Source organism: Pinus tabuliformis, chromosome 2_2 (genome assembly GCF_031772625.1).
Source record: "Pinus tabuliformis cultivar Carrire ecotype Pingquan chromosome 2_2, CPIR1, whole genome shotgun sequence".
NCBI lineage: Eukaryota > Viridiplantae > Streptophyta > Pinopsida > Pinales > Pinaceae > Pinus > Pinus tabuliformis.
Genome location: NC_142300.1, coordinates 790,475,785 through 790,503,399, shown reverse-complemented (window position 1 = coordinate 790,503,399; position 27,615 = coordinate 790,475,785). Strand labels below are relative to the sequence as shown.

Genomic DNA, 27,615 nt, shown 5'->3' with positions numbered 1-27,615 from the left:
TTTCAGCCATATTTATTTTTTTCAGTCTGTTAAATGTATGGTTATGGGAATGGGCATTTAACTACATGGGAGAAATAAGGTGAAACTGAAAACCGGGGTGGGAAAACAGAAATTTTTACAGTTGTACCTTCATTTCTTCTCCATACTATCTGCACTTTGTCACTGTAATCAAAGAGTTCTGAACTATAATCTAAACTACATCTCATTGTCACCCATCCGAGATCACAGAGATGTGCATCAAAACTTCTTTCTACTCTCACCTATCCAAGATCACAGAGGTATGCGAGAATTTGACTGTGATTTGCCATTGATCTTTTCACTGTGATTCCCCACCGAAACTACATAAGAAGTCTAAACTGTCTTCTCCACCGAAAGATCCAGATCTGCGAAGTTTATTCACTGTTATTACCCACCAAAGTTGCAGAGGTATCTGAGATTTTTGAACTGTCTTTTTGCGGAGACCATAGCCATGTATATATAGTGGTTTGTCCCATATATTTAAGCCAACATGACAGTGCGAATGGTTGTGTCTATTGATGTGAGCCGACATGAGATCTTCCACACAGTTTGGAGGTCGACTTTGAAGAGGATGGCAAGTGCTTGTCGTTGGAGGGCTATCTAGACATATACATTGACTCATGCTCAAGAAGAGCTCTTCATACATGATATTGACTCTTTGACTTAATGATAAACCTTAAAGCTCTCAATGGAAGCTACTAACAAATAAATTATCTTGCTCATGAAACCCATGAAGGAAGGCATAAAATTTTAATTTTATTTCTTTCATTTCATCATTTACAAAGATCATAATTAAATGTCATTATGAAGACTGAACCTAGTTACACTTTTCAACAGTGTCGGCGAGATGTCCTCCCAGGCAATGCTTCACTAACAAAGCCTCAACACTCCTAGATCCAGTAGATCAAGGATAACCAATCTCTCCTAATCAAATTGATTGGTAACCAGCATGCTATCAAAACCTTCGAGAGATTCACCTGTACAAACACAACCCGAATCAATAATATACTTCCATATGAACATAATCAAATACAAACCTCTGGGGTCTTCCAAACAACTTGATGTTGCTTCTCAACTTTTCATAGTAGGACTATCAACCGAATCTTTGATCTCTTCAAGGCTGACTTGATGTGGAGGATACATAAATTATATTTGACTCAATACGAAACCTTTTTACATGATTTAGAAGCCCAAGAAGGGTCTCTTTAAAAGTACAATTACTCTATTGACTCAGAATAAATCCTACAAGTCCTCAATGGGGACTTTGACCTAAAACATGGTGAAACAAGTATGAAACCCATGTTTTAATAAGTCACAATAATAATAATATTTATTATTTTCTTTATTCTTTTGACAAGTACATTACAAGATGACTCAAATACATTTAATGAAGACCGAACCTAGTTACATTTTCCAACACTCCCTCTTAACTAGGGAGGTATTCATCATATACAAGTACAAGGAAGATATCAACTATATGAACCATGAAGAACTTTAGGCACCGCAATGCCATGGACTAGATTCCTGACCAGGGCAATCTATCCATTGGTCTCTCAACAATTTAGGCACCACAATGCCATGGACTAGATTCTTGACCAGGGAAATCTATCCAAGTGGGAATAAGATGGACTCAAGCTTTCAGCCTCTCTAGGTACCATCAGGATTACTAACTAACCACCAACCCAAAGATTCACGTGTGTATCCAAAAACAGAGCTCTATAACCAACACCACCTTTTCCAACTTCACGACCTAGACACCATCAACACAAAGTGTTGGCCAGATGTCCTCCCAGGGAATGTTTCATTCACAAAGCCTCAACACTACTAGATCCAGCAGATCACGGATAACCAATCTCTCCCATTCAAATTGATTGGTAACCAACATGCTATCAAAACCTTCGAGAGATTCACCTATACAAACACAACCCCAATCAATAATATACTTTCGTATGTACATAATTAAATACAAACCTTCAGGGTCTTCCAGACAACTTGATATTGCTTCTCAACTTTTCATAATAGGACTATCAACCGAATCTCTGACAGGAGATTCTTCAATCACACACTTTCCTTTCCTACTTCTCATGCAACAACATATCCTCCGAAGTCCATTCTTCAATCAAAACCAAGCTATGCCCGCCCTCTCAACCAGGGATCATCTCTTTATCCAGACTCCCTCTTAATCTTAGGGAGATCATCTTCTTCTTTTCGTCATCGGAGAATCTTTCGTGTCTTCCAACCATTTCATCAGAGTTATCATCATCCTCATCATGCTTATCATATCAACAAACATCTTCACCATATTGAAGACTGTGTACCTGCACAACTTAGATAGGAAGTACAACCAAATCTATAGAACCATGAAGTTAGCCATATCAGAATTACAAAGGCATTTCAATCTTATACATATCAGATACCCAAACTTAATTACAAACAAGAGACATATACTCTTCAACATCTTGCTAGGGACTTTGTCATAAACCCTAGACTACTTCATAACAACTTTCATTACATCTAGGGTTTCAATGTTTCTTCCAAAGGTATGACATACCCTCCTGCAACATAAACCCTAGAAACAATTCAAACAAATATAGATCTACAAGGCATCTAACAACTTTCAGAATTCATATGTTAGACTTTCCACTAGGGTTTCATACAAATCCTAGATTTCATACAAGAGTATTAATCAATCAAAACCAATCACAGCTTAGTCATCAACATGACCAGCTTCCACAAGGGTTAGTTGCAATCCCTAGATTTTCAATCAACCATCAATCACAACTAAAACTCAGATTTCAACAATCTTACACAAATCTCAAATTATCACATTGTCATCATACATCAGAGATTTTTACTTCTACTAAGGTTTAACTCCAAAACCCTAGAATTTCATTTTCACAATCTCAACAATCATTATATAAATAGATCTCAGATTGTTATATCACACATACTAGAGAATTTAACTACTACTAGGGTTTAGTTGCAAAACCCTAGATTTCCAAATATCATCATCCTAGAATCTTAGACAAGGACTTATATTAAACCCTAAGACTTATGACCATCAATAATTAGGTCAACACACATATCTAGGAATTCATTATCATGCATAAGCATATCATATGTCAGACAACATTAATACATTAGACATATACTGACCTAGACCAAGCTAGGGTTTCGACCAAATGTACACATATATACCTAGGGCTTCATTCCTAGGGTCTTACTTTAAACACATAACAAAGGTTTTGCTTATAGGCTCAATCAAACCCTAAAGATCTAGGGTTTCATAACTTAGTAAAACAAACCCTACTATTCCAAAATTTCAAAGGTTCGAGATCTCAGACAAACATCATTCAACCCTAACAAGTTAAGATTTCATGATCATACCGAAATCCCAAACATGACATCATCAACAAGAACTTCAAATAGAATTTCACAATAACCCTAAGCAGGCTAGGGTTTCACACATTGTCAGCATACCCTTAGGTTAGGGTTTTCCAAAGAACCTATCTAGGGTTCTATAAAATCAGTTAAGAATAGGAGAGTGGGGTACATTTATCAAGTGATGAATCTCCCAAAATAAGAATCAATATGATTCAATATAGCTAGACACAACAATGTTAGTAATAGATTGTCAAATGAATAAACATTTACTATAAAGAAATCAATGTTTTGTAGTTTAAGGCATACCTTTGTTTCTTGACAAACCTTATCTTGGGTGGCTTTCTTCCATACTCCTTGAGGATATAGCAGATGTCTTCCTAATCAAGACAATAGAGGGAGAATGGTGATTAGTATTTAATACAATCAAAACTAAATGAGTACATGAAGCCAAAAACTGAAAGGAAATGAGATACTTATCTCTGGGAATTGTTGGGGACTCCCTCCAAAGCTTGAGGGATACCTATAAACTTATAAAACAAAAGAAAAAGTATTTTCCAAAAACATGTTAAAACCTATAAATTCTAAAAATAAAAAATGCAAAATAAAATATCTAAAAGCAAAGGACTTAATACTGTGAATCCCTTATATCAGATTCTTCGGATTTGACTTTCTTTGGGTCTCCTTCTTCAGCAATGTTAGCATGATCTCTATCTCTCTTCTTTTTCTTTGGATTGTCGTGACAGTCACTTTTGTAGTGACCCTTCTTATGACATTGATAGCATTCTACCTTGGACATGTCTACTTTCTTCCTTGGTCCTTTCGATTTTTTTCCTAGTGTTGAGCAATGTAGGTATTTGATACTCCTTCAGGATTGGAAACTAGAGAGATCCTTAATTCCTCTTGATTGCAGGCAACCCATGTTGACATAGATTGTCATTGATGTCAATATGGCAATATTCGAGGAGCCAAGAGGAGCAAACAGAGCCATCAGAGGAGCAAACAGAGCTATCGGAGGAGCCAAGAGGAGCAGACAGAGCCACCAAAGGAGAAAATAGAGCAAAGAGCAGACAGAGCCATTGGAGGAAGAAATCAGAGCTATCGGAGCCATCGGAGGAAGCAGACAGAGCTATCGGAGCAAGAATGCCAAAGAATACTCTATCGGAGGCGGAAGACTTGGGTGTATTGTAAATACACTATCGGAGGCGGAATTTTTAACGCTATCGGGTCTGTAGAACCCATATAGCATCACCCCTGTGTATTTACTTATTTATCGTCGAATGCCTTTTACACAGAGAAGTCACGCTAAAAAACTTAGCAGATTCGGGAAAGCGGACTTGAAATTTTATGCACGGGAGTGCTGAGTCCTGTTGGGTCCGGCACATATTATCGCATCGTTATAAGGGAGTGATCTACGTTAAGGCCTAGACCTGAACCTTTGTGATTTGCGATTGCCGACGTATATCACATCGACACTTCGGGAGCGGGAATTATAAAGTGTTAAGCGACCCATTGCAATCGCCGATAGCGATCAGCGATATTGCATCGAGCCTCCACTAAGGGCAAGTGCCGATTGCGATGAACATTGCGGACCCGATGCAACATTACAATTGAATTAATGCTATATCGTGTCCACCATGTCGGAAGTGACCATCGCAAGTTATAAAGGGATGGCGTGACATGTTGCGACTGCCGATTGCGATTTCACTGCGGACCCGATGCAGTATAGATGTGGATGTAATAATTCTTGAAGTCCGCCCCTTTAACGTTTTCACCTGTTTTTCTCATATTTCCTGTGTATTTGAATATTTGCCGTGCGCAAGGTTTGGAGGCAAAAATACATTAAGGAATGCTCCCGATAGTTCTGGAGGCTAAACTAAAGCTTATTGCAATTGCGATTGGGACGTGGCATGTCCGTTAAACAGTGTTGTCTCTGTGTATGCCTGTTATCATTGAAAAAACGAGGCTCTGTTACAGTTTTAACACACAGTGACCAAAAAGCCAGGAAGCTGAATGGAAAGCCAGCGTAGAGGAAACTGAAAAGCCAAATCAATGGAGAAGAGGGAAGCCAAAGGACAAGCCAGCGCAGAGGAAGCTGAAGCAAGCATGGAAGAAGCCAAAGAGTCAGTGGAAGCGAAAACGAACAGTGAGAGGCCTTAGGAATACAAAAACAAAAAAAACAAGTGTGTGTGAAAAATCAGTGTTAGAGGAAGCCGAAGTTCAGGCAGAGGCAAGAGAAGCAGGAGAACGGGAGTGAAGCAGAAGCTCAGCAAGTTTGGGAGCTGAGAACTACAGCAAAACAGTTTATACCAGGTTTGGGTTGAAGCCCACGGGGTTGGAGCCTCAGGCCTGAAAGGACTGGAATCCTTGGGAGTTGGTGCTCCTAAGTGCAGAACTATTGCCCTGGAAGAACAGAGTTGGTGCTTTAGAGGTTGGAGCCTCACAAAACTCCAAGTTGGTGCTTGGCAATTGATTGCAACCAGCTATATATTGTATTTATTCCATTGCATTGTTTGTGTTAATAAAAGCATTTATTTCAGCTATCTATTTTTGTGTTCCATATATATATGTGTGTGTGTGTGTGTGTGTGTGTGTGTGTTTGGTGATAAAAAGACAACATAAAAAGAAACATTGATTCACCCCCCTCTCAGTATTTCCAACAACCCATAGTTCTTCAAAAGTGGGAGCTTCCTTCCAACTGTTAAGTCCTGCAGCAAATGCACCCCAAGTAGGTGGCAATCCTAATAGAGCAGTGATCACGAGTTCTTTGTCTGGAACAATTTCATCAATGGCCAAAAGATCATCTTTGATTCTTGCTATCTTCACAAAGAAGGAGGCCACTGTATCTTCTTTAGTCATTTTTGTGGTCCTTAGTTCATTCTTCAAGCTTGCCACTTGACCAATGTTCTTAATAGTGAATAACTTTGACAAGGCTTCATACATTTCCTAAGCATGATTGATGTTGGCTATAAATGGGACAAGGTTGTCCTTTATTCCTTCTACCATTAGAGTCATGGCCACCAATTCTAATTCTCTGAACTTTACTTTGTCAACATCACTGGAGTCATTTGTAGGCTTCTTAACTTTTCCTTTGACCAAGTCAAGTACTTTGTTCTTTTCAAGGATGAGGTCAATCCTCTTCTTCCAGGATCTATAATTTGAGGCTCCTTCAAGTTTGTTATCTCCCTTGATTGTGTTATACATCTTCCTTGAATATAGTAGACTCCTTCCTTGAGATAACCCTTTTGAATGGTTCCTTGATCAAGTGCTTGAGACTACCTTTTTCTTCTTTCTTCACCAAAGCTCTAATACCATGTTAGAAAATCAGAAAGGCAGAAAGATTTTCTTATACTTGATAATTACTTGTGATGTTCTTGACTTCTTATTAGGTTTTTTTTATATCTTCTTTCTTTTAGTTCATCAAGCAATTACCAAAGCAAAAGCACATAAAACAATGGACCAGATATAGGCACTATGCCAGGGCAAAACCCCCCTCGAGGGGAAAACCCAGTCAAAATTCTCTTCCTTTCAATAGTATTCTTTGAGACTCTTCACCCTAGACAAAGACCAAACCTTCCCTCCACACCAAGTTAGCCTCCCAGATCTTCGACCTCTCTTCCAGCAACTTCGACTATGTAGCAACTTCCGGCATTAGGCAGCTTTCGGCATCAACAAAACTTGGAAGACTTTGATCTCCCAAACTAGGGCACGAAACAAAGAGAGAGAGGCACCAAAATTTTGTTTTTCTTCTTCTCCTTAGACTCCACCCAACTCGCACTTCCTTTGGCCTCCTTAGACACACTTCACACTTCTCTGGCTTCCTTAGAGATATCGAACTTGCTTGAGATGAGATGCTCCAAATGAATTCGACTTGCTTCTATTTATAGGCTTCAAGGGAGGTCGAATTGATGTCCTTAGGCCGACTTGATCTCTTCTAGGCCGACTTGATGTGGAGGATACATAAATTATATTTGACTCAATACTAAACCTTTTTACATGATTCAAAAGCCCAAGAAGGGTCTTTTTAAAAGTACAATGACTCTATTGACTTAGAATAAATCCTAGAAGTCCTCAATGGGAAATTTTACCTAAAACATGGTGACCCAAGCATGAAACCCATGCTTTAATAAGTCAAAATAATAATAATTATTATTATTTTCTTTATTCTTTTGACAAGTACATTACAAGATGACTCAAATACATTTAATGAAGACCGAACCTAGTTACATTTTCCAACAATGTCTTCATCAAAGGTAACATCACGACTTACTTCCACATCTCTTTGACCAAGTACATAGATTCTATATGCCTTTGAATTTTCACTGTAGCCGACGAATATACCTTTCTTCCCAGAGGCTTCCAACTTATTCCTTTTCTCTTTAGGCACATGAAAATATATCGGACAACCAAAGATTCTAAAATGAGAAACATCAAGTTTCTTACCAGTGAAGACTTCCTCGAGTGTCTTGAAATCCAAAGCTTGATGCGGGCTCCTATTTTGAACATATACGGCAATGTTGGAAGCTTCTCCCCATAAGAACTTCAGTAGACCTTGATCATAGATCATTGCACGAGTGGCTTCCATAATTGTTCAATTCTTCCTTTCAGCAATGCCATTCTGCTCAGGAGTGTATGGAACAGTTGTCTCCCTCTTAATGCCAGCCTCTCTACAAAAGTCATTGAATTCATTTGATTCATATTCGGTTCCATTGTCGGTCCTCAACATCTTGATCTTCTTCCCTATTTGATTTTCCACCAATGCCTTGAAAGAACGAAACCACTTGAACACTTCATCCTTCCTCTTCAAAAAATAGGTCCATGTTTTGGGTGAGAAGTCATCCACAAAGATTGCATAGTATATGTATCCTCCCAATGAAGTTACAGACAGGGCACCAAATAGGTCAGAATGGATTAGTTGAAGAATATCGGTCGTGTTGCTTTCACTAGAAGGGAATGGTCCCTTTATATGTTTCCCAGCTACACAACCCTGAAGAGGTTTTCTGTTACATCAAAACCCGCAGGTTTTGGTAAACGTTCCAAACCAGTAACTAGGATCCCTAGGGTGGAAATTACGGATTCCATAGAGGTGCGGTGATTCTTACAACACCCCCCCTCAAACGCAACTCGAGGGAATCGAACTTGGGTCCAGGCTCTGATACCATGAAGAGGTTTTCCGTTACACAAAAACTCATAGGTGTTAGTAAACGTTCCAAATCAGTAACTAGGATCCCCAGGGTGGAAATTACGGATTCCATAGAGGTGCGGTGATTCTTCCAACAAACCCTGGCAAACTCCTTCATGGTTCATATTAAAGGCGGGCATCCCTGTGACCATCTTCCTTACCCCAGGTAAGGTTTTGTAATGTAAGTGGGCAAATCTCTGGTGCCATAATTCACATTGAAGAGATGTATCACTTGCCAAAGCTCCCAAAGGACTTCCACCAACTTGATAGAGACCATCAACCCTAAATCCAAAAGTAAATTCATCTTTAGGGTTTCTATGCCAAATATGTACCTTTCCATCAATAAATGCTACCTTGTAGTGTTTGTCTTCCATCGTATAAATAGATGCCAGATCCTTCTTTAAATCAGGCACATACAACACATCTTGTAGATGAATGGTTTGGCCTTGAGTCAAGTGAAGAGTGACAGTATTTATCCTTTTCATGGGGTAGGTGGCATTAGCTCCAAGTATGATCTCTAAATTAGTCTTCTTCTCAACCAAATTTGAGAGGGCCTCTTTGTATCTGGTGAAGTGCTTTGAGGCTCCACTATTTATCAACCACTGATCCAAAGTATCCAGAGGAGAGGCAGTAGATAGAGCAGAAATAAGATAGAATTCATCTTGTTTTTCTACAACTTTACTTTCATCATACGTGGCATTTCTTATCCTTTTGGGAGATGGACCATTTCCATTTCAAGCAACAGGAGCATTCCTCTTTCCTTCGTTGGTGAACTTGTTGTTAATGTGATTGCCATTCTCTTTGAAATTGTTGTTGTTGTTGTCATCATCCCTTGGAGGATTCTTCTTGTGAGGGCACTCTCTCGCATAGTGGCCAAACCTGTTACAATTGTAGCATCTTCCTTTTCTTCCTTCTTTGAATCCCTTCTTAAATCCTTGACCTTGTCTACTTGGACCAACATTATTCTTCCTTTTTGCGTGACTAGAGAAGGAGATAGGTTCATTTCCGTTGGAGGACTTATCTCTCTCCATCATCCTTGTCTCCTCTTGAGTGCATCTAGCCAATAATTCATCAAAACCAGGTATATTGTCGTTGTGGAGAATGGTGGTGGCAAATACATCCCTGGCCTTGAAAGACCTCCAAGTGCAATGGCAGTGAGCTCCTTGTCAACAATAACTTCTCCAATAGATAGTACGTCATTATTGATTTGAGTTATTCTCATGAAGTAGGATTGGATACACTCCCCTTTATCCATCTCGATATCCTTCAACTTGTTCTTGAGAAAGAGGATTTGACTTGCATTGTTCACTTTGAATATCCCAACCAATTTATCATATATTTCCTTAGAAGTTCACAAATCAAAAATATAGGCAACCAAATGCTTTTGAATAGAGTCAATCAAACTTTTCTTTGCTTTGACCTCACCTTTTCGATACTTTGTTTTCGCAGCAGCAGGTGCATTTGAAGGAGGCTCCACCACTTTTCCCTACACATAGTCCAATACTTCATGCTCCTCCAAAGTCAAGTCCAAAGTCATCTTCCATGCATGATAGTCAGATTTGTCATTGAGCTTGTCCTTAGTCTTGAAGTAGGATGTAGAAGCCATTGAGACTTGACCAATAATCTTTGACCAACAAATCTCTTAATGATTGCTTTTCTCTCTTGCTTGGGCTTTGTCTTCACCTGGGCTCTAATACCATGTTAAGTTTAGATAACAATGGTATGTTCTAAGGCCCAAGGGTTAGCTCAGTTGGTCGAGTTCCTGTTGCTAAGTACCTCACCAATTGGGAGGTCACGGGGTCAAATCTCCTCGACACCCTTGGGGTTAGGCCCTGCTTGTTTGGCCAGCGAGTAGATCCCTTCGGGTTGATCTGCCTGGATTTTTCCTATGGATGTAGCGGCCACCCAGTGTCCGTGAACCACCCTTAAAAAAACAATGGTATGTTCTATGCTTGCAACAATTACCTCAATGTCCTTTTAGCAGCCCAATGACAATTTCCAATTTAGTTTCCAATAACAATCACATAAACCATTAATCACATTGAGAGTAACTATAGATAAAATATAAATAATAAATGCAAAAGACAAGCCCAGACAAGAGAACACCAGTATTTGGCAAATGCCAGAGAAGAACCCCAAGATGGGGAAAACCCTTTGATCAATTCTTCTTATTATTATATCAATTGTTCAGCAGAGAGAGAGAGAGAGTACAATAATACAAAGTCAAAATCAAAATTGACTTGCCAAATCACTGTCAAAAACAGCCCTATCAAATCTGCAATTCTGCCCTCAGTCAACAGTAGTCAAATCAGCCCTAACCAGAAAGTCAATGGCAACCAAAGTCTAGACAAACTTCCCCAAAACAGCGTGATCAAAGGAGAAAGGAACTCTGCCTCTGTTTTTGGTCAAACTCAGCCTAAAACAGTCAACAAATCTGTAGTCAAATTCGGTCAACCTGAAGCCAACCCTGTGGTCAACACAGGTCAAAGTGCCCAAATCACCTTGGTTTTTGTGCTGATAAATGTGGCCTACTGAGACAGAGATTCTCCTAGAAAATTGAAGTCAAAAGTTGCCCAAAAAGTCAAATTCAACATTGGTCAAACCCTGGTCAAACTACAAAAAAACTTTAGATTTTCAGCCTTGTAGTTTTCGTCCTCCTTTCTGCCACACGTGTGAGAAAAATCAGCTGCCCAAAAATTGTACGAACTAATCAAATGAGGAGAGAGAAGGATGTGTGAGTTGATGAGGTGCCAAACGTGGTTTGCGGTCATCCTTATTTATACAGGTCGTTGAGGGTCAAAAGACATGTCGCTTGGGCTTCTTGAGCCTAAATGATGATGTGGCCGACCTTGACAATTTACATGTGTGGGTTTGACCTCGAAAGCATTATTCTCCTTGTCCAAAATTAGTGATCTTTAGGTCGATTTTATTCAATGCAATAATTATCTGCATCAAATGAGTTGTCCAAAGTGGAATTTGGCCCTAGTTTCCAATTTTAACACCTTTACTCCATCTACTATGAGATTCAAGGCAAAGTTGTTGGTTTCACTGAATTTCTCATTTCCTACATCATCTGTAGGTTTCTTAACTTTTCCTTGAACAAGATCCAAAACTTTATGCTTAGCGAGAATAAGATCTATCCTCTTCTTCCATGCCCTATAGTTGGAGGCTCCTTCTAGCTTTTTTTTTGTCTTCATTGAGGTTGTCATAGTCTCTATATATAGTAGGTTTCTCTTCTTATATGATCCTTTCCTTCTTAACTCTTCTTTCAAATGACCTATTTCCTTTTCCTTACTTTTTCACCTTAGCTCTGATATCATGTTAGAAAATCAGAAAGGCAAAAAGATTTTCTTATGTTGATAATTACTTGTGATTTTCTTGTATTTTTTATTAACTTTGTTTATGTTCTTCTTTTATCTTTTTCTCATCAAGTAATCATCAAAATAAAACATGAAGATCAACGACACCAGATGTAGGCACTCAACCAAGGCTAAAACCCCTCTCTAGGGGAAAACCCAGTCAAACTCTTCCACTAATCAAATTGAGATAGACCAAGACCTTAGACCTAACCAAAAGACCTTCCTCCTCCACCAAGTCAGCCTTCCAAGATGATTCAGCAAACTTCAGTAGTCTCTTCTTGTCCAACAACTTCAGCCCAACAACAATCCAGAATTTCAGCCCCCAGCTTGAGAATTTTGACCCTACTGCAGCCCAGCAACTTTGACCTCCCCAGCAGCTTGAAAATTTCGCACTTGTGAGTAGAGAGAGAGAATTTGACTTATTTTTGCTTGACAAAGACTTCCTTCTCTTTCGCTAGGGTTTTCTTCCACTTCCTTGAACTTTGCACCCTTTTTCTCCCTCTTGCTACTACAAATCGAACGTGTTGTTGTTGTGCTCCAAATGAGTCAAGTTGTTGCCCTTTTGTAGTGGATTCTACCTCCCTGATTAGGCCAACTTGTCCAAGTTGAGGCCGACTTGGTGGAGGAGGCCTAAATGACCTATTTTACATAAAAATAAATTTTTTTCTTGATTGATAATGCCCAAGAAGGGTCCGTTAAATTATGACATGGACAAGGACACTTGACATAAACCCTAGAAGCCTACAATGGAGGCTTTGACCTAAAAACATTGACAACCATGCTTTAATAAGTCAATTTCTTTTATAATAAAATTCATTTTTCTTTCTTTTGACAAATACATTACATCATAACTCAAATACAATTATGAAGACCGACACTGGTTACATTTTGCAGCAACTCACACTAACCAGATTCGGCCTCCTTTGTAGATAATTTTAGCCTCCTCTTCCTGACACTGAGACACAAGAAAATCTGAGGAAATCTCCTCTAGAATCCCGCTCCCAAATCTCTGTTGAAGCCTCGTTGCTCAGTGTCTCACTAACTTCAACTGCGCCCTTGCTAAATCACTGCATCTAGGTAGTTGAATTGCTCCAATGATTTCGATCTATCTTCTCCAAACCCTTCAACCTGCTTTTATAATCTCTCGTTGGACCCTCAACAACCACGATGACATCTCAACCAATGGCTAAGATCATCTTGACTCCATCAATCTACTTTTCTTGAAATATCTAGAGAAAAATAGACCTCCCGCAATTAATATGATTTAATTAACCACTTTTCCTAAGTTAGACTTAGGAAATATTTAATTATTGGTCAATTAATCTAATTGAGGTGCTTCTAAGGCTTTTCTCGTGAAACCTTTTCTAGGTTTTAGAGATGTTGTGTTCCTTAGCCTCTTAGACACCATAGAGACTAGAACACCTGTCTGTTGCTACTTCAAAAACAAACACTCCCTCTTAGCGAGGAAGGTGTTCTCCACTACTCCCATCTTCTCCCTAAAGAATACAAACTTAGCCTTGCATAAGGCCTTCATGAGTATATCCGCAATCTATTGATTTGTGGGAACATGTTGTAGCCAAACCAATCCACGTACAGGTGTCTGATGTCTGCGATAAAGCTGATTGCCATAAATTAGAACACCTCTGGTAACTTTATTCCTTCACTTCTGCTAGTTGATCTGACCCCCTGGAAGCTACTCAACCCCTCCCAATCAATTTGGTCTCACTCTAAGACCCTAAATCAACCCTGCAACTGCGTTCTGATAGTTTACTACATCTTCACCAGCAAACTCACACTGTTGGGAAAATAATTACGGCCTCCACTGGAAATCAAGCCACAAACTCTCGTTGCCTCAACAACTCCCTCTACCTCAATCCACTCGCGCTACTGGAGAGATTGCCCAGAGGCCAGGAGAGTCCATTTCCCAGACAGCAACTGATCAGTTAGCGAGAGAGACGTTGGTCCAAGTTGTGCGACGCAGAACTGCGTAGGATGACGCAAGGACTGCGCAGAGGCAACAGAGAGAAGCTCATCTTGAGCCAAGATTAGTGACGGATCACCAGTGGAAGTGAGATTTTCTCACTAGATCTTCTGTTAGTCATTTCTCTGTATGGATTGCTAGATTTGAGCATCCATAGATTTGTAGTCAGATTTACTACTACATAATAATAAAACCCTTAGCTACTACATCAGTTTTCCCAAGTTGGGTTTTTCCGGGGACATTGGTCCAAAAATAACAGTTTTATTTGTTTGTGTGTGTGCATCTATTCTTCCAGCATTATTTTTCTCCCACAATATTGTATATGTGAAGGCTGCAGTGTATTAGTTTTGATATTTACCGTAGCACACAGTAAATAATTTGTTCAGTTTATTTAACAAATAGAAGAAACTTACTTAGTTGCTACAATAGGATTCGGGGTTTTCGAATTTTCACATGGTATCAAAGCACAGATCATAAGCTGGAGAGCTCAGTAGCAGAAGGAAGGAGGAATTTCAAATCTCTGCAGAGGCAGCAGTTCGAAACCCTCAAGAGGCAACGCAGTCCTTGGGCCAGGAGGGTCAATTTTTGAGGAAATTTTATTTCTCTGAGAGAGTCAACAAAGAAATTAGATTTCCAGATCAGAGCTTACCAGAGGTAGAGGGAGACGCAATATTTTCCTTGCAAAGCAGATCTTCAGGAAGGAGGCAGTTATTTTGCAACAGTTTGCTAGTGCAAAATGCCGTCAAGAGGAAGGAAGAGCACACACTAAGGGAATTCTTTCCTCGGGGAGCTTCTAGCCACGAAGTTCGATTTTTCCTAGGAGAGCAGCAGTAGTTGTGAACAGATTTGCCCACTCTAGCAGGGAGTGCAAAAAGCCAGTCAGCAATTGCATAGAGGAGAAGAGGAGGAATTAGACATTTTTGCAGAGATGGCATCAGCAGGGCTGAGAGATCAGGATCGATTGGAGGGAACCTCCAACTATGTGATCTAGAAGGCAAGAATTTCATGTCTTCTAGATGAGTATGATCTCAAAGCTTACATCAATAGTGTGGTAGTTGTACCTGTAGATGCAAATCTGTTGAAGGCCTACAAGGAGATGGCGAAAGCAAAGAGGCTGATTCTCGATGGGGTTTGAGATCACGTGGTGTCTCACATAGCTGGCAAAGATACTGCCCGGCAGATGTGGGAAGCACTTGCTACGCTATACGAGGGATCTTCCGAGCAGCAGAAGATGTATCTTGAGGAGAAGATGAGATGCACACAGATGCAGAAAGGGGAGCACATAGACCCCTTCATCACTAGGCTTCAGGATATTCGAGATCAGTTGTCTGCAATAGGGTCAGCGCCCCACCCTACAGAATTGGTGCAGTTTGCTCTAAACAACGTTTCTGAAAAATGGCAGGTCTTCAACTAGAATATTCTGGGCAGAGAAAAGTTGCCAGACTAGGATTGTATGTGGGCTGATCTGCAGCAGGAGTAGATGAGGCGAGATTTGGTGAAGACCACCACCACTGGTAGTAGTAGCAGCAGTGGGACGAAGCAAGTAAAGGAAGAGGAGGATGTGGCCCTCGCATCAAAGGGGCACCAGGAGTAGCACAGTAGGAAGAAGGACATTTCTAATGTGAAATGCTTCAAATGTGGTGAGCTTGGCCACTACAACACTCAATGTCCTCTCAAGAAGAAGGACAAGGAGGAGAATCAGGATCAGCAGGCTGCTTCCGCGGAGATCGACAGGTTGTCCTCCAGATTGGAGGAAGAGTTTGCCATGATCATCGAGATACCTCCAGGAGTGAGGTGGGGTGACTTGGTTTTGTAGCCCCAGAGAGCTACAGGATGTTGGCATTATGATGCATGTGTTGTACTTGATGGCAACCCACTTGTGGCAGAACAACTCAGTTATATATGGTAGCTAGATGAATCTACAAAAGAGATATCAGATGTGACAGAATGTATGACAGTAGTGTTTACAGATGTGATGAAATGCAGGGTAACTTCAAGGAATCAGTTCAAAAGGCAACTCACTCAGATGAAAGATCACAGTATAGTAGGCAAACAGCAAAGAATTACAGATCAGTCTTCACAGAATGAAGAAAGAGAGGTATACGCAGGTTCACCATTGACCAAGCCGCGTATACACGCAGGTTAATAGAACAAAAGGAGCATATAACATACACACGCACTTTCACAAAAAAAAAAAAAAAAAAAAAAAAAAAAAAGCAAAAAAGCGTGTATACCTTGGAAAACTAAGTTTTGGTCCGAAGTATTTGGTCCATGGTATTTGATCCAAGGTATTGACCCTAGGTATTTGATCCAAGGTATTGGTCCTAAGTGGTTTTGGTCCATGGTATTGAGAAAGGCCTAAAACTATAAAAGGAGGAGAAGATCATTAGGCCATGATAGACAAGCATTGAATATTTGATAAAGGGAGAGATCCAATATGCAGGTTATGGGTTTATGATGCTCTGCTTGATCTGAACCAAGGATGAACCTTAGCGGTTGATGGAGGACAAGATCTAACGATGGATCAAGATCTTAAGGCTTGGAATGAATTATCTTTATATGGTTTGATCATGTTTATTCTAGATCTGTATACTGACGCATGTGTTGTTCTATAAATATTATGATCTGGGTATAACTAAAGTCTGGAATAGCTGCAAAATTATGAATGAATATTTACAAATGTATACGCTGGTTGACTTTGGTAAAAGCGCGTATACACGCAGGTTCGACACATCTAAGCAACGTATACCTTATGAACTATGATGTTTGAAGTTACAGTTGGTTCTAGTTGTTGATGCAGAGTTCTGGGTTTTGCTTTATGTTCTAGTGACTGCATTCTGGTAACAGTATTCAGATTGATTGATTGTGATTTGCTTCAATGATGATGGATAAGATCTAATAATGGATCAAGATCATAATGACTTATCATTATGTGATCTGATAGACTAGATCTAGTTGCTAACACATGTATTATCCTTTATATGTGATGATCTAAGTATGTCTGAAGTCGGGAAGTGCAGCGAAGTTATAAGTAAGTATTTGCAGATCTATACTCTGATTCGCTTTGATGAAGTTGCATATACATGCTGGTTCGGCTCTTCCAAGTTGCGTATACACTCTAATGTATGGTTTTGAGGTTACAGCAGGTTCTAAATGATGATGCAGTGTTCTGTGTACAAATCAGTGTACTGGTTACAGTGATCTCTCTGTTCCAATTGATTTGTTGAAGTTGATTGAAGTATGAATGAATGTTCGATTCAATTGTGTCAGAGATTCATGGATTGATTGATTCAGCTGTGGTTGATTCAGAAAGTGAGGATTGAGTTTCAGTGATTAGTTGATGTAGATGTATTTGATGGTTGTATTAGAATGGTGATTGATTTTGAGCTTCAATGTTGTTGACGGGTCCAATATGAAAATCGGATGAAACGTGGTCTTCAGATTATGGTGTTGTGTTCCAGGAGTATCCAGTCTGAAAATCTATGAAGCGTGGTCCCTGGAGGAAGAGAGAAGGTTGTAGCCTTCTGTAGGTTGGCGCCTACGTGCTAGTAAACATATTAGCTAGTACAAGAGCTAGGGGGTTGTAGCTCCCTTCCAATAGAAGTTGGAGAACGAGAGAAGGTTGTAGCCTTTTGCAAGTAGAAGCCTGCGTACTGGTATGAGTCTACACCAGTACAATGTTGTAAACAAATTTTCTTATTATTAAAAGAAGACAGAGACGACAACAGCAGGTGGTTTTCACCCACATTGGGTTTCCACCTTAAATCTTGGTGTTCATGTGTGTTGCTTATGCGTGATGGTTTACTCTGTTATTAATTGCATATGGTTATTGTTTAATGTTTAATAAAGTACTGATGCACAGACTAAAGATCAACATATGATGAATTAACTGAATCATTAGTTTGTTGGATATACGCTTGTTTCCTTAAACACAGTTGCGTGTACACGCTGGTTGCCCACATGGAAGTAGCGTATATAAATTTGAGTATGAAAAGAAAAAGATTATTGACTTGACTAATACTGATTCACCCCCCCCTCTCTCAGTATTATTTCCAACACAGGATGGGCAGGATCCTTGAGGAGGTCCACCTCATGAATCAATACCTTGCTATGGGAGCCCAAAACATGCAGTAGAAGGATGGATCAGTGGTAGTAGTTGCAGTCAGATGCCAGAGTGACCGATGCAGTAGCTAGTTGCAGTCAAAGACTCCAAAGTGCAGTGCAGAGATTGGTAGCAATGCAGATGGCACATAACAGAGTCGGCAGCAGCGCAGAGGCTTCAGTGACAGTGCAGAGTCTAGCAGCAGTCAAGACTCGAGTGACAAATGTATCATACTGATCACAGTTGATTCAGTGTTTTGGATGCTTTTTAGTTGCAGTTGCAACAGCAGCAGATGGAGAGGGAGTTCCATTGCAGATGCAGTGTCGGCGGCAGTTCAACAGGGCCAGCAACAGCACAAATGCAATGTTTATCCAGATTTGCGCAGTAGTTGATGGGAAGCAGCAGCCAGACATCAATAGTGTGACAGGAGGTGGGGCAGAGACAGGGTGTTGCTCAGTGGGTTGCAACACTGGAACGCATTCTTCGCTAAGAGGGAGTGTTAGTTTTTGTAACATTGATTGTGTTCTAGCCAAGAAATTTGGTGGAGAGGCTAGAATACATGTATTCTTCGAAACCCATAAATTGTTTATGGAAATTCCACCTAGAGATGACTTAATTAAAATAATTAATCTTTTTTTAATGGTTCCTAAGTTTAAACTTAAGAAAACGGATTAATTAAAGGGTATTAATTAAGTCATGGTCAGAATATTCTAGAAGAAGACATGGATCAAGTTCTAGTTAATCTTATCCATTAATTATGTTTTAATCTTGGTCGTTGATGCCTCAACGAGAGATTATAAGAAGAAATTCGATGGGGGTTGGAGAATACACTGGAGACACCAAGAAATTCGATTTTGCTGGGAAATCGATCTTTAGAGTAGCAACTATATGTTGCCAGAGGTGATTCAGTAAGATCGAAGCAGTGAGAGAGGGGCAAGGATTGTAAGGCCGGGAGGAAGATTTTCCAGTCCGGTGAGTGGATTGCAGAGAGACAGAGAATTCCATAGAGAGGCAGTGTAGTGCTTCAGAGGGGAAGTCGTATTTTGTTGGGGAGAAGCAGTGATTCAGTGCCAGAAGCCGAAGTAGGAGCCCGGAGGCTAGGAGAGTCCATTTCCCACACAGCAGTTAATCAATTAGTGAGAGAGACATTGGTCCGCGTTGTGTGACGTAGAACTGCGTAGGCTGACGCAAGGACTACACATAGGTAGCAGAGAGCAGCTCATCTTGAGCCAAGGTCAGTGTCGGATCACCAGTGGAAGTGAGATTTTTCTCACTAGATATTTTGTCAGTCATTTCTCTGTATGGATTGCTAGATTTGAGAATCCATAGATTTGTACTTATATTTACTACTGCATAATAATAAAACCCTCAGTTGCTGCACCGGTTTTCCCAAGTTGGGTTTTTCCAGGGACATTGATCCAAAAATAACAATGTTATTTGTGTGTGTGCATCTATTCTTCCAGCATTATTTTTCTTCCACAGTATTTTATTTGTAAAGGCTACAGTGTATTAGTTTCGATATTTACGATAGCACATAATAATTTGTTCAACTTATTTAACGAAAAGAAGAAACTTAATTAGTTGTTGCAATAAGATTCGGGATTTCCGAATTTTCACAAGCACTTGGACTAGTGCCTTGTCCTTTGGGCATATGGAGTCTTAGGATGCTTAAGATGAGCTGAATCATCTCTAAGGAGGCTTAAAATTGATGCCCTAGGTACCAAAACTCTAAAATTTTACCCATTTCAAGAGATAATGGAACTTCATGGAGAGTTCAAATATTTTCCTCCACTAGGAACATTTATTGCATGCCATGCATTGAATAACATATGCAATACTCAACTATAAAGCCTTCCAAAATTAATTTTCAATAATTAGGGCACAATTAGCACATTCTAGAAGTAGCAATTCTATACATTAAACAAATTCAAGAGAAAAATCCCATGAACATTAAGTACTTACAAGGCGACATGCAATATATTCATCCAAGATCCAAGAAATAGCCCCAAAGACAAAATCAAACTAGCTCCAACTGTCAAAATGCATCCAAGAGATTCTCCAACAGCCAAAGAAACAAGTGTGAGTTCTTCTCAAGAGATCGAATCCAAGTGTGATGATGATGAGAAGCTCAAATGAGCTCTCATCGATTTATAAATGATCTACCAAGTTTAATTTAGCCTAGAAGCCCCTCTTAGTTGTCAAATGAAGGGCATAACTAATTGTGGTTACAAGCCAACCACATAGCCAATGAAAAATCATAAAGATATACCCACAAGAGGGCCAAAATATTGACATCATCACTGCATGGGCCTTCTTGAAGCATGTGTTGAGCTCTCCTTGTGCCAAAATGATCCGGACTTAAGCAGGAACGCAACAAATTACGGAGATAACCATAAACACAGATATGCAGCGGAAATAATACTTCATTTCATTAATGTAAAATACTGAAATATGCTTACAAACAGTAACGGAAATAAACCAGCAAGGGCGATGGTAGCTTATCTCTGAGAAGAGATGTGGTGGCTACATGCCTCTGAACTGTGTTACAATGAGGCTCGAAGGCCTATTTATTGTTGAGAAACAATGGAAAACCTTTCACATCCCGAAACCTAACCCTATAAGATGAAAACGCCAAATTATCTAGAAGATGAAAACGCCAAATTGTGGGCCCTGTTTGGGTAAATTGGTACATCAATTTCCCGGGGTCGTAACTTTGGCATACGATCTCCATTTGACGCGTACAATAGCTCGTTAGAAAGATCTATCTGACTACTACCACTTTGGGCCCAGATTTCCCAAAAAACCCCTCAAAACGGCTTCGAAAGTTCAGGACCCGAAAAACTGCTAAAAATAGTAAACTGTGCTACAATTTAGGAAACTGAAAAAGCTGAAAGAGACAATTGTGGGGGTCCAAATGGGATAGGTGGGTGGCCACCAACATCCACCTGGATCATTCCTCCCCCCTTAGGAAGCAATGGTCCCCATTGCGTTGAGTTCATCCCTGAGATGAGGAAGCTTCTGCTGATCTGGGTCTCTGGTGAGCTGTTCTGCAATCTCTGATGTGTCCAGAAATGGTGGGAAGCATGGTCGACAATGGTCCACATTGAACACTCGGTGCAAGCAAAGGAATGGGGGAATGTTGTGCTTCAAAGCATTGTTGCCCATAGCCTTGGTATTGGTGTAAGGACCATGTCGGAGTGGTCTGAGTTTCTGATGGGTTCTGGTAAGGCGTTCTCTCTGCAGATGTAACCAAACTTTGTTGCCCACCTGAAACTTATGTGGTACCCCTGTGGGTGAGGAGAAGTTGTTCCTGTGTTCTGTCATGACCGTATCCCTTTGCTGCTGCTGCTGCGTGGAGGAACCCTTTGCAGGGGTCATGGATGTAGCAACGATCTTCCCCTTACTTTGGGAGTGAACCAGACAGATGAATTTCCTGGTCTGGGAGATGAGCTTGCTGCCTTTCTTAGTAGTGATCAAAGAGGTGGCAGTAGGTGGGGCTACCTCTGGTATCCTGTATAATGAATTACTCAAAGAAATAATGACAACACGAGGCCTTCACTCATACACAGCATGTCGCTTCCACAAGTATGGCTGGCCTAATAATACATCACAAACATCTAGAGGTGTAACATCACAAAATACCTCGTCTGTGAATGGTTTGATGCTGTAGGGAAGGCGGCACTGCTGGCGAACTTTGAGATCTCGTCCTTCATGAAGCCACCCAATACTGTACGGCTGCGGGTGTGGTGTAGTCGGTAGGCCCAACCGCTTCACGACCTCTGCTGAAACGAGGTTCTTTTGGCTGCCACTATTGACAATGAATTGCAGTGGCGAAACCTTCACCCACATCTGTGAGTGGAAAAGGCGCTCCCCTTCCTCTGGGTTTTTGGGCTCATTTTTCTGGATTTTAGCGGTGGCAACAGTGGCACTGGGATCCGCATCAATGATTTGCTTCCCTTTGCCATTCCCCTTGTCGTGTTCTCGCTCAGGGTCGGAACATGCATCTGATTCAGAAGCCTTCAACTTGGCCACCAGCCACTGCTTGGTCTGACACTCACTTGTGTTATGAGTGGAACTCTTATGGAACTCACACCACTTTCCTGTGTCCTTCTTCGGCTTCGTGGTTTTGTTCTTTTCTTGCGGCTTTGACAGGTTGTCTTGGGTCACCCCGCCTTGGCTTTGTCCTTTGGGCTTCGGATTTGCAGATCCAAAGTCTCGCTTCTTCTGTTTGAACTTTTGCTCGATTTTGACAGCGTATCGGTATGTTGTACCGAGTGAGGAGATGTTCAAGAACTCCATCTCTTCGTCGATGTATCTAAGATCCATTTCAATCTTTCAGATCTTGGAGGTCTCTACTCCAAGATCCATTTCAATCTTTTAGATCTTGGGGGCCTCCTCCCAAGATCTGAATCACAAAATGACTCAAGAGGGCTCCATAAATCATCTAATAGGGCTTGGCCCCTAGACATCCATGCAAATCATCAAGTGGACCCCAGTTTTGTATTTGGGGAACAAAATGGGTCTCATGGATCTCCTGGTGATAGAATAGCCTGAATTTGCTCCATCGTTGAGGGCTCAAGCAATGGTGCTAGCCCTCCCAAGTCTCTAAGGGTGAGACAATCCTCATCTGGGCCTCAGATCCGTTGTCAAACCACATGCACACTGCTAAGATGGTTGGGGGCATGATGGTCCAAGTGCATCATCTCATGAATAATATGGGGCAAAGTGCAAACTACTGTGGTGTTGTAGGTGCCCATGGAATGAATTAATGACGCTCTACGAGTACGAGAGTCCAATGGCTCTCAATGCTTCACCTAGAAGGTGTCGTATGCTCCTCTAGTGGACTTAGGCCCCAGTTCAGTTGTCCAGTCCATGATGAAACCACCTACAAGTCACTTATAATGTCTAGTGTTGCATCCTCACCATCAGGCACAATAATTCATTAATGCATCTAAGTGAACCAAGCTTGTTAAACAAAGGCATATTGAGACTTCATATGGGGCTCCTCTTCCAAACTTGTGGCTTTAATCCCAAAGTAGCGTCAGATTGGTTAATAAACAACCCTATTACGTGTTTCCAGTCCCTAAGGGGAAAGATAGGTCCCTGGTACATCCTTCGATTGATAGATGGCATATGAATGATGATGAAATGGATGGGGAAGTTGGCGTCTCAAGGCCAAAAGCCATAGATACAAGGATAGCCATGATGAGGGAAGTCCTTTATATTGAGTATATATATGTAGGAGGGAGAAATCGTGGATACATGAGTTATCTCAGCCTTTTTTTTCCACCTCTCTCTATTTGCCTTTTGCCTTTTCTTGGTTTTTCTTTCGTATTACTGCTTGAGGCTCTAGGAAATGAGAGCATGTTGTGAATGATGTAAAGTAGTTTATTACCCCCCAAAGGTGGGGCAGTTCATCTCCCACCAGGGGTTGGGACATGCATGGGTTCCTTAATGATGTGGGGACACTCATGGGCCCCAGGAACCATGGTGATGACCATGATAAGGGGTGGAACTCACGTTTGGCTTTTGCCCACGTGCTATATTTAATGTCCCAACCATCTTTTGCTTTTTATATTTTCTTTTTTTTGTTTCTTGCTTGTGGGCATGATATGCTTTTAACTTTCTTATAGTTGTATCAACCTCTGGGGCAACATTTCTAGGCCTAACCCAGATATGTGGACAAAGGGGAGGGGGTTGTGTCAATGCCTTATGGACCCAGAGAAGGAAAATGATGAAATAGGGCTCGTAATGTGCAGAGGGGAGTGAAAAATGTGGAACAGGAAGGCGGGACCACACTACCAAAATTGGGATTTCCGAAGTAGTGCCCTTTCTAAAGCCATGGACCAATAGGGGAGATCCCATGGGACTAGAATTGAGGATTAACCCCCCATTTAAGGTGAGGAAACAAAAGCACAGTCAAAGCCCTTCCTTCTTCCAAGTTACCCAATAATCCTTGCCCAAAATGCTCAATGAAAAACAAGCATAAGCACCTGATTGCATAATGAAAAACATACATTCTGGGCCGGATTACCCACCTTCTAACATATGCTCTCGACAGATGGGCGAGGAAGCATATAACTAATGCAGGGAGCGAAGATAAAGTGGCACATCACATCGGCTATGGGTGGCTCTCAGGGGTTGTTAGCTTCTGATTGAAGAAGATGACTAGGAAAGAAGCTCTCCTAGGGGTCCCCACTTTTAGTGGGTAACATTTGGCTCCAACTGGGACATGAGCTCTCTGTAGAGTGCATAATCCATGTAATCGAATGGGGAGGTCATGATAACTCCAGCAATCTCATGGGACATATACTTGTGTCTTGCACACCACAAAACAACTATTAGAAGCATGTGCATTGGGCATACTTTATCGCCCATGTTTTTCATTAAAATAATAAATCAAATAGAAAAATAAATCTAAACGAAGATGCAGTCTAATCTAAAATGATAACATCATATGATGACGTTAGCTATGCAAACATAATATGCAATGCACCTACATTATCATGTATGCTATATTATGCAAGTGGTAAGTGTAGTCATACAACCAATGTAACCAGCATATTAACAAGTCAATATAATTCCCCTTTTCCTTATTAGTAACAAAATAGGATAAGAAAACATCACAATCACCCATGCAGGGCCTATAAACAAGGTCATAAGGGTGGGAGGTGGGAAAATAAGAGGACCACACTTTGTGAAAAGGAGACATCGATGCAAAGAAAAAAAAGAGAATCATGCCTACACCATTTGGTGATTCCCTCAAGCTTGAATATAGAGAAGTGAAGAACCAAACTCAAGCATTCCTTCTCAAATATCTCCTTAGTGATGCAACATTGCATGGTGTTCTTAGGGACATGATGGGAGTGATGAGAAGATGGCTGGCATGGAGGATCACAAGAATTAGGTTGCTCTTTAGAATGATCACATTCAAGAGGGGGAAGCAATCTAGGTTCATCATCTTCAATGGCTGTGCATCGGGGAATAATAGGAGGGTCCGACGAGTGTTGTTAGCTTTGGCACAGTTGGTGTCATAGCTCTCACCCTGGATCGCTGAATGACAAGGTTCCCAAGCTGGCTTTGACAATCTCAAAAGCATAGAAGCCCCGGAAGTAGGAAAAAGGTGGTTGGGAAGTTAATGCACTTAAGCATGAAATGTCACTGCAAGTGTGGGGAGGGCTGCCAAATAACAACCATGATCCCCCTACCACTTCACTGCTCCCCGCAGCAGCCTATTTTAGAGATTTTTATAAAGTTATGCACATTACAATCTTGTTGCAGTGCCACCAATACTGCAATTTACATTTTGCCAATTTGGGCTTATGCTATTTTCGCTATCACGCCATCTGGCATTTTCAAGTCTGGACTTCTATGCACGTAGATAAGTGGTGTAGGATAAAAATTCCAAGACTGCCCATTTTCCAGCCAAGTTCTAGGCAGAGATTGAGATGCGTGACCTAGTTCCACAGGTCAAAGTTTAAGGGCATAGTTCCTCTACACCCAGGGGTTTTGAGGGTCATTGAAGCGACACAGAACCTTGAAAATTCATAAAATGAGCTGGAACTCATAATACGCCATAGATAAATAGTTAATTAGACCTTTACTCCCTCACGCTAGTGTTAGTGGTAGCCTACGCATGTGGCACGCTTTTTGGTATTGAATGCTTTCTACATATTGTGCCATTTTGTGCCACATTAACATATGTTTTCCAGTAGGATTTAACAAAAAAGAAAAGGAAATATGAAGATAAAGATAAACGTGCTAATATAAGAATCTTGTTATCCTCGACTGGTAACAGCAACTTCATTAAGCCATGGAATCGATTGTGAAAAAAGGATGAAGAACATGAAAATAAGGATCGGTTTTCACAAAAGCTTGACCGTGCAATCAGGAGATGGACAATCCAAAGACTCCTTCAGAAGAGAGCTCATTTGCAAACACATTACGCAACCAAAAGTTTTAAAATATAATAGAAGATAAAGCACATGTGTTTCCTCTTTAAAGATTAACGGTTCAAATCTGGAGGGGATAAGGTATTTATAAGTGTTTAGACTAAGTAGTCAAATTGCTGCAAAGAGTAGGTCCATTGTCCTGTGTGTAGCATGTAACTTTAAAGTTAGATTATATTAATATCGCGATTGTTTAAGAAAAAATTATATAAAAAACCAGCACGACGCCAATGTTATCCTCACTCGTTACAATCTCCCTCACACTGCGCTATATAATCTGCCTCTCAACACGCCTCTCAACACGATAAATCGACTGTCATCCGCCTATTTGAAGTATTCTTCTTCTTCTTTTGATATCCCGAGTCCTTTTTTTAAATCCCGAGTCCTAAGTTCACACTCTTAATCTTTGCCCTAGTCGTCCATGAATCCAAGGCAATGTAACTAGGGCCACAAGTAATTTCTAGTCAGTAATATTAGAGCCCTTCGCAGGGGTCCTGATTCCTTGCTTCTGCAGAAGTTAATCAAGAAGGCAGCCGAAAAGATCCTTTCAACGATGATAAGATTGTGAACAAGGACTGATCTGGTCATTTTACAGTTCGCTAAACGTGAGTTTTCAGTTAGAATCTAAAGAAGCAAAATGTATGCGCCTCCTTTGTACAAGTTGAATTTACAGTTCCAGCTAAAAGAAGTTTTAATGATTGTTCTTTGGCGGTGCAGAGCCCGCAACAGGGACAAATTTCACAGGAAAATGTTCAAATTACCTTAACGTCTTTGAATGATTTGACCTTGCCGTCAACTCTGTAATGCCGGGAATCATCTGGATTTATCGTAACACTTAACGTCATATGACGCTCCTGGCCATTATTTCCCGTTACCGCCAACTCAAGAACCACTTCACAGGCTTCTTTAGTGTCCGTCGACTGCAGTTCCGCATTATAACGGACTCGCAATGCCGACGTCTTGGTGCATAAGGCAAAGGAAATTGCATCTGTTAAGCATCCAAAAATCTGTGAGAATTGACCCGCATTTAAGATTAAAAAATGCATTTCGCAAAACAAAGAAATTAATAACTGGAAACAGTACCTAATATATTCGATTTGCCGCTTCCATTGGCGCCTACGATGAGGTTAATTCCTCTGGTAAATGTGAACTTCTGAGCCTCTTCGCCGAAGGATTTGAAACCGCGTATTCTGGAAATGAAATATGAATGCAATTTATGTCAGAAAAATGCGACGAGCACAGCTCATTTCCTGAACTAATCATAATTTTATGAACCTGAGAGATTTTATGTACGCGGACGTCGTTGTTGGTTGACGCATTGCCATGGCGTTGTAGCTGGAATTTTATGCTTCCTTTCTGTGACGCGTTGTGGTCAGCTGTTCTGCGAATGGAGGCAATATTATAGCAGTGGAGGGAAGATCGTAGAGCTTAAGATTGAAATTATGGCTGTAGGACGTTCGATACTGTGTGCCAAAGGATGCCAGCGGGGTTCGACCTCGACATGGTTGGCGGCTAAAGGATGCCAAAATGGTTCGCTTCGTTCATTATAAGTAGCAATTGCCCAAAAGGTGAAAAGAGAGGGCGAAGAGAGTTTTAAATTGAAAAATTTGTATTTGAATTTTATAATCAATAAAAATAATAAT

At 40.7% G+C, this 27,615-nt stretch overlaps 1 protein-coding gene across 1 annotated transcript in view; it reads right to left on the bottom strand.

The window, feature by feature from the left end:
• The window catches only part of LOC149195063 (structural maintenance of chromosomes protein 2-like), a 254,764-nt gene extending 227,467 nt beyond the window's left edge, over nucleotides 1–27,297 (bottom strand). The window contains exons 1-3 of the mRNA XM_089407881.1: nucleotides 27,248–27,297; nucleotides 27,093–27,162; nucleotides 26,734–26,979 (exon numbers count right to left, since the gene is read on the bottom strand). Of these exons, the coding sequence (XP_089264007.1) occupies nucleotides 26,734–26,979; nucleotides 27,093–27,162; nucleotides 27,248–27,297 (366 nt within the window). The remainder of the gene's footprint in view (nucleotides 1–26,733; nucleotides 26,980–27,092; nucleotides 27,163–27,247) is intronic.
• Nucleotides 27,298–27,615: the final 318 nt, after the last annotated feature.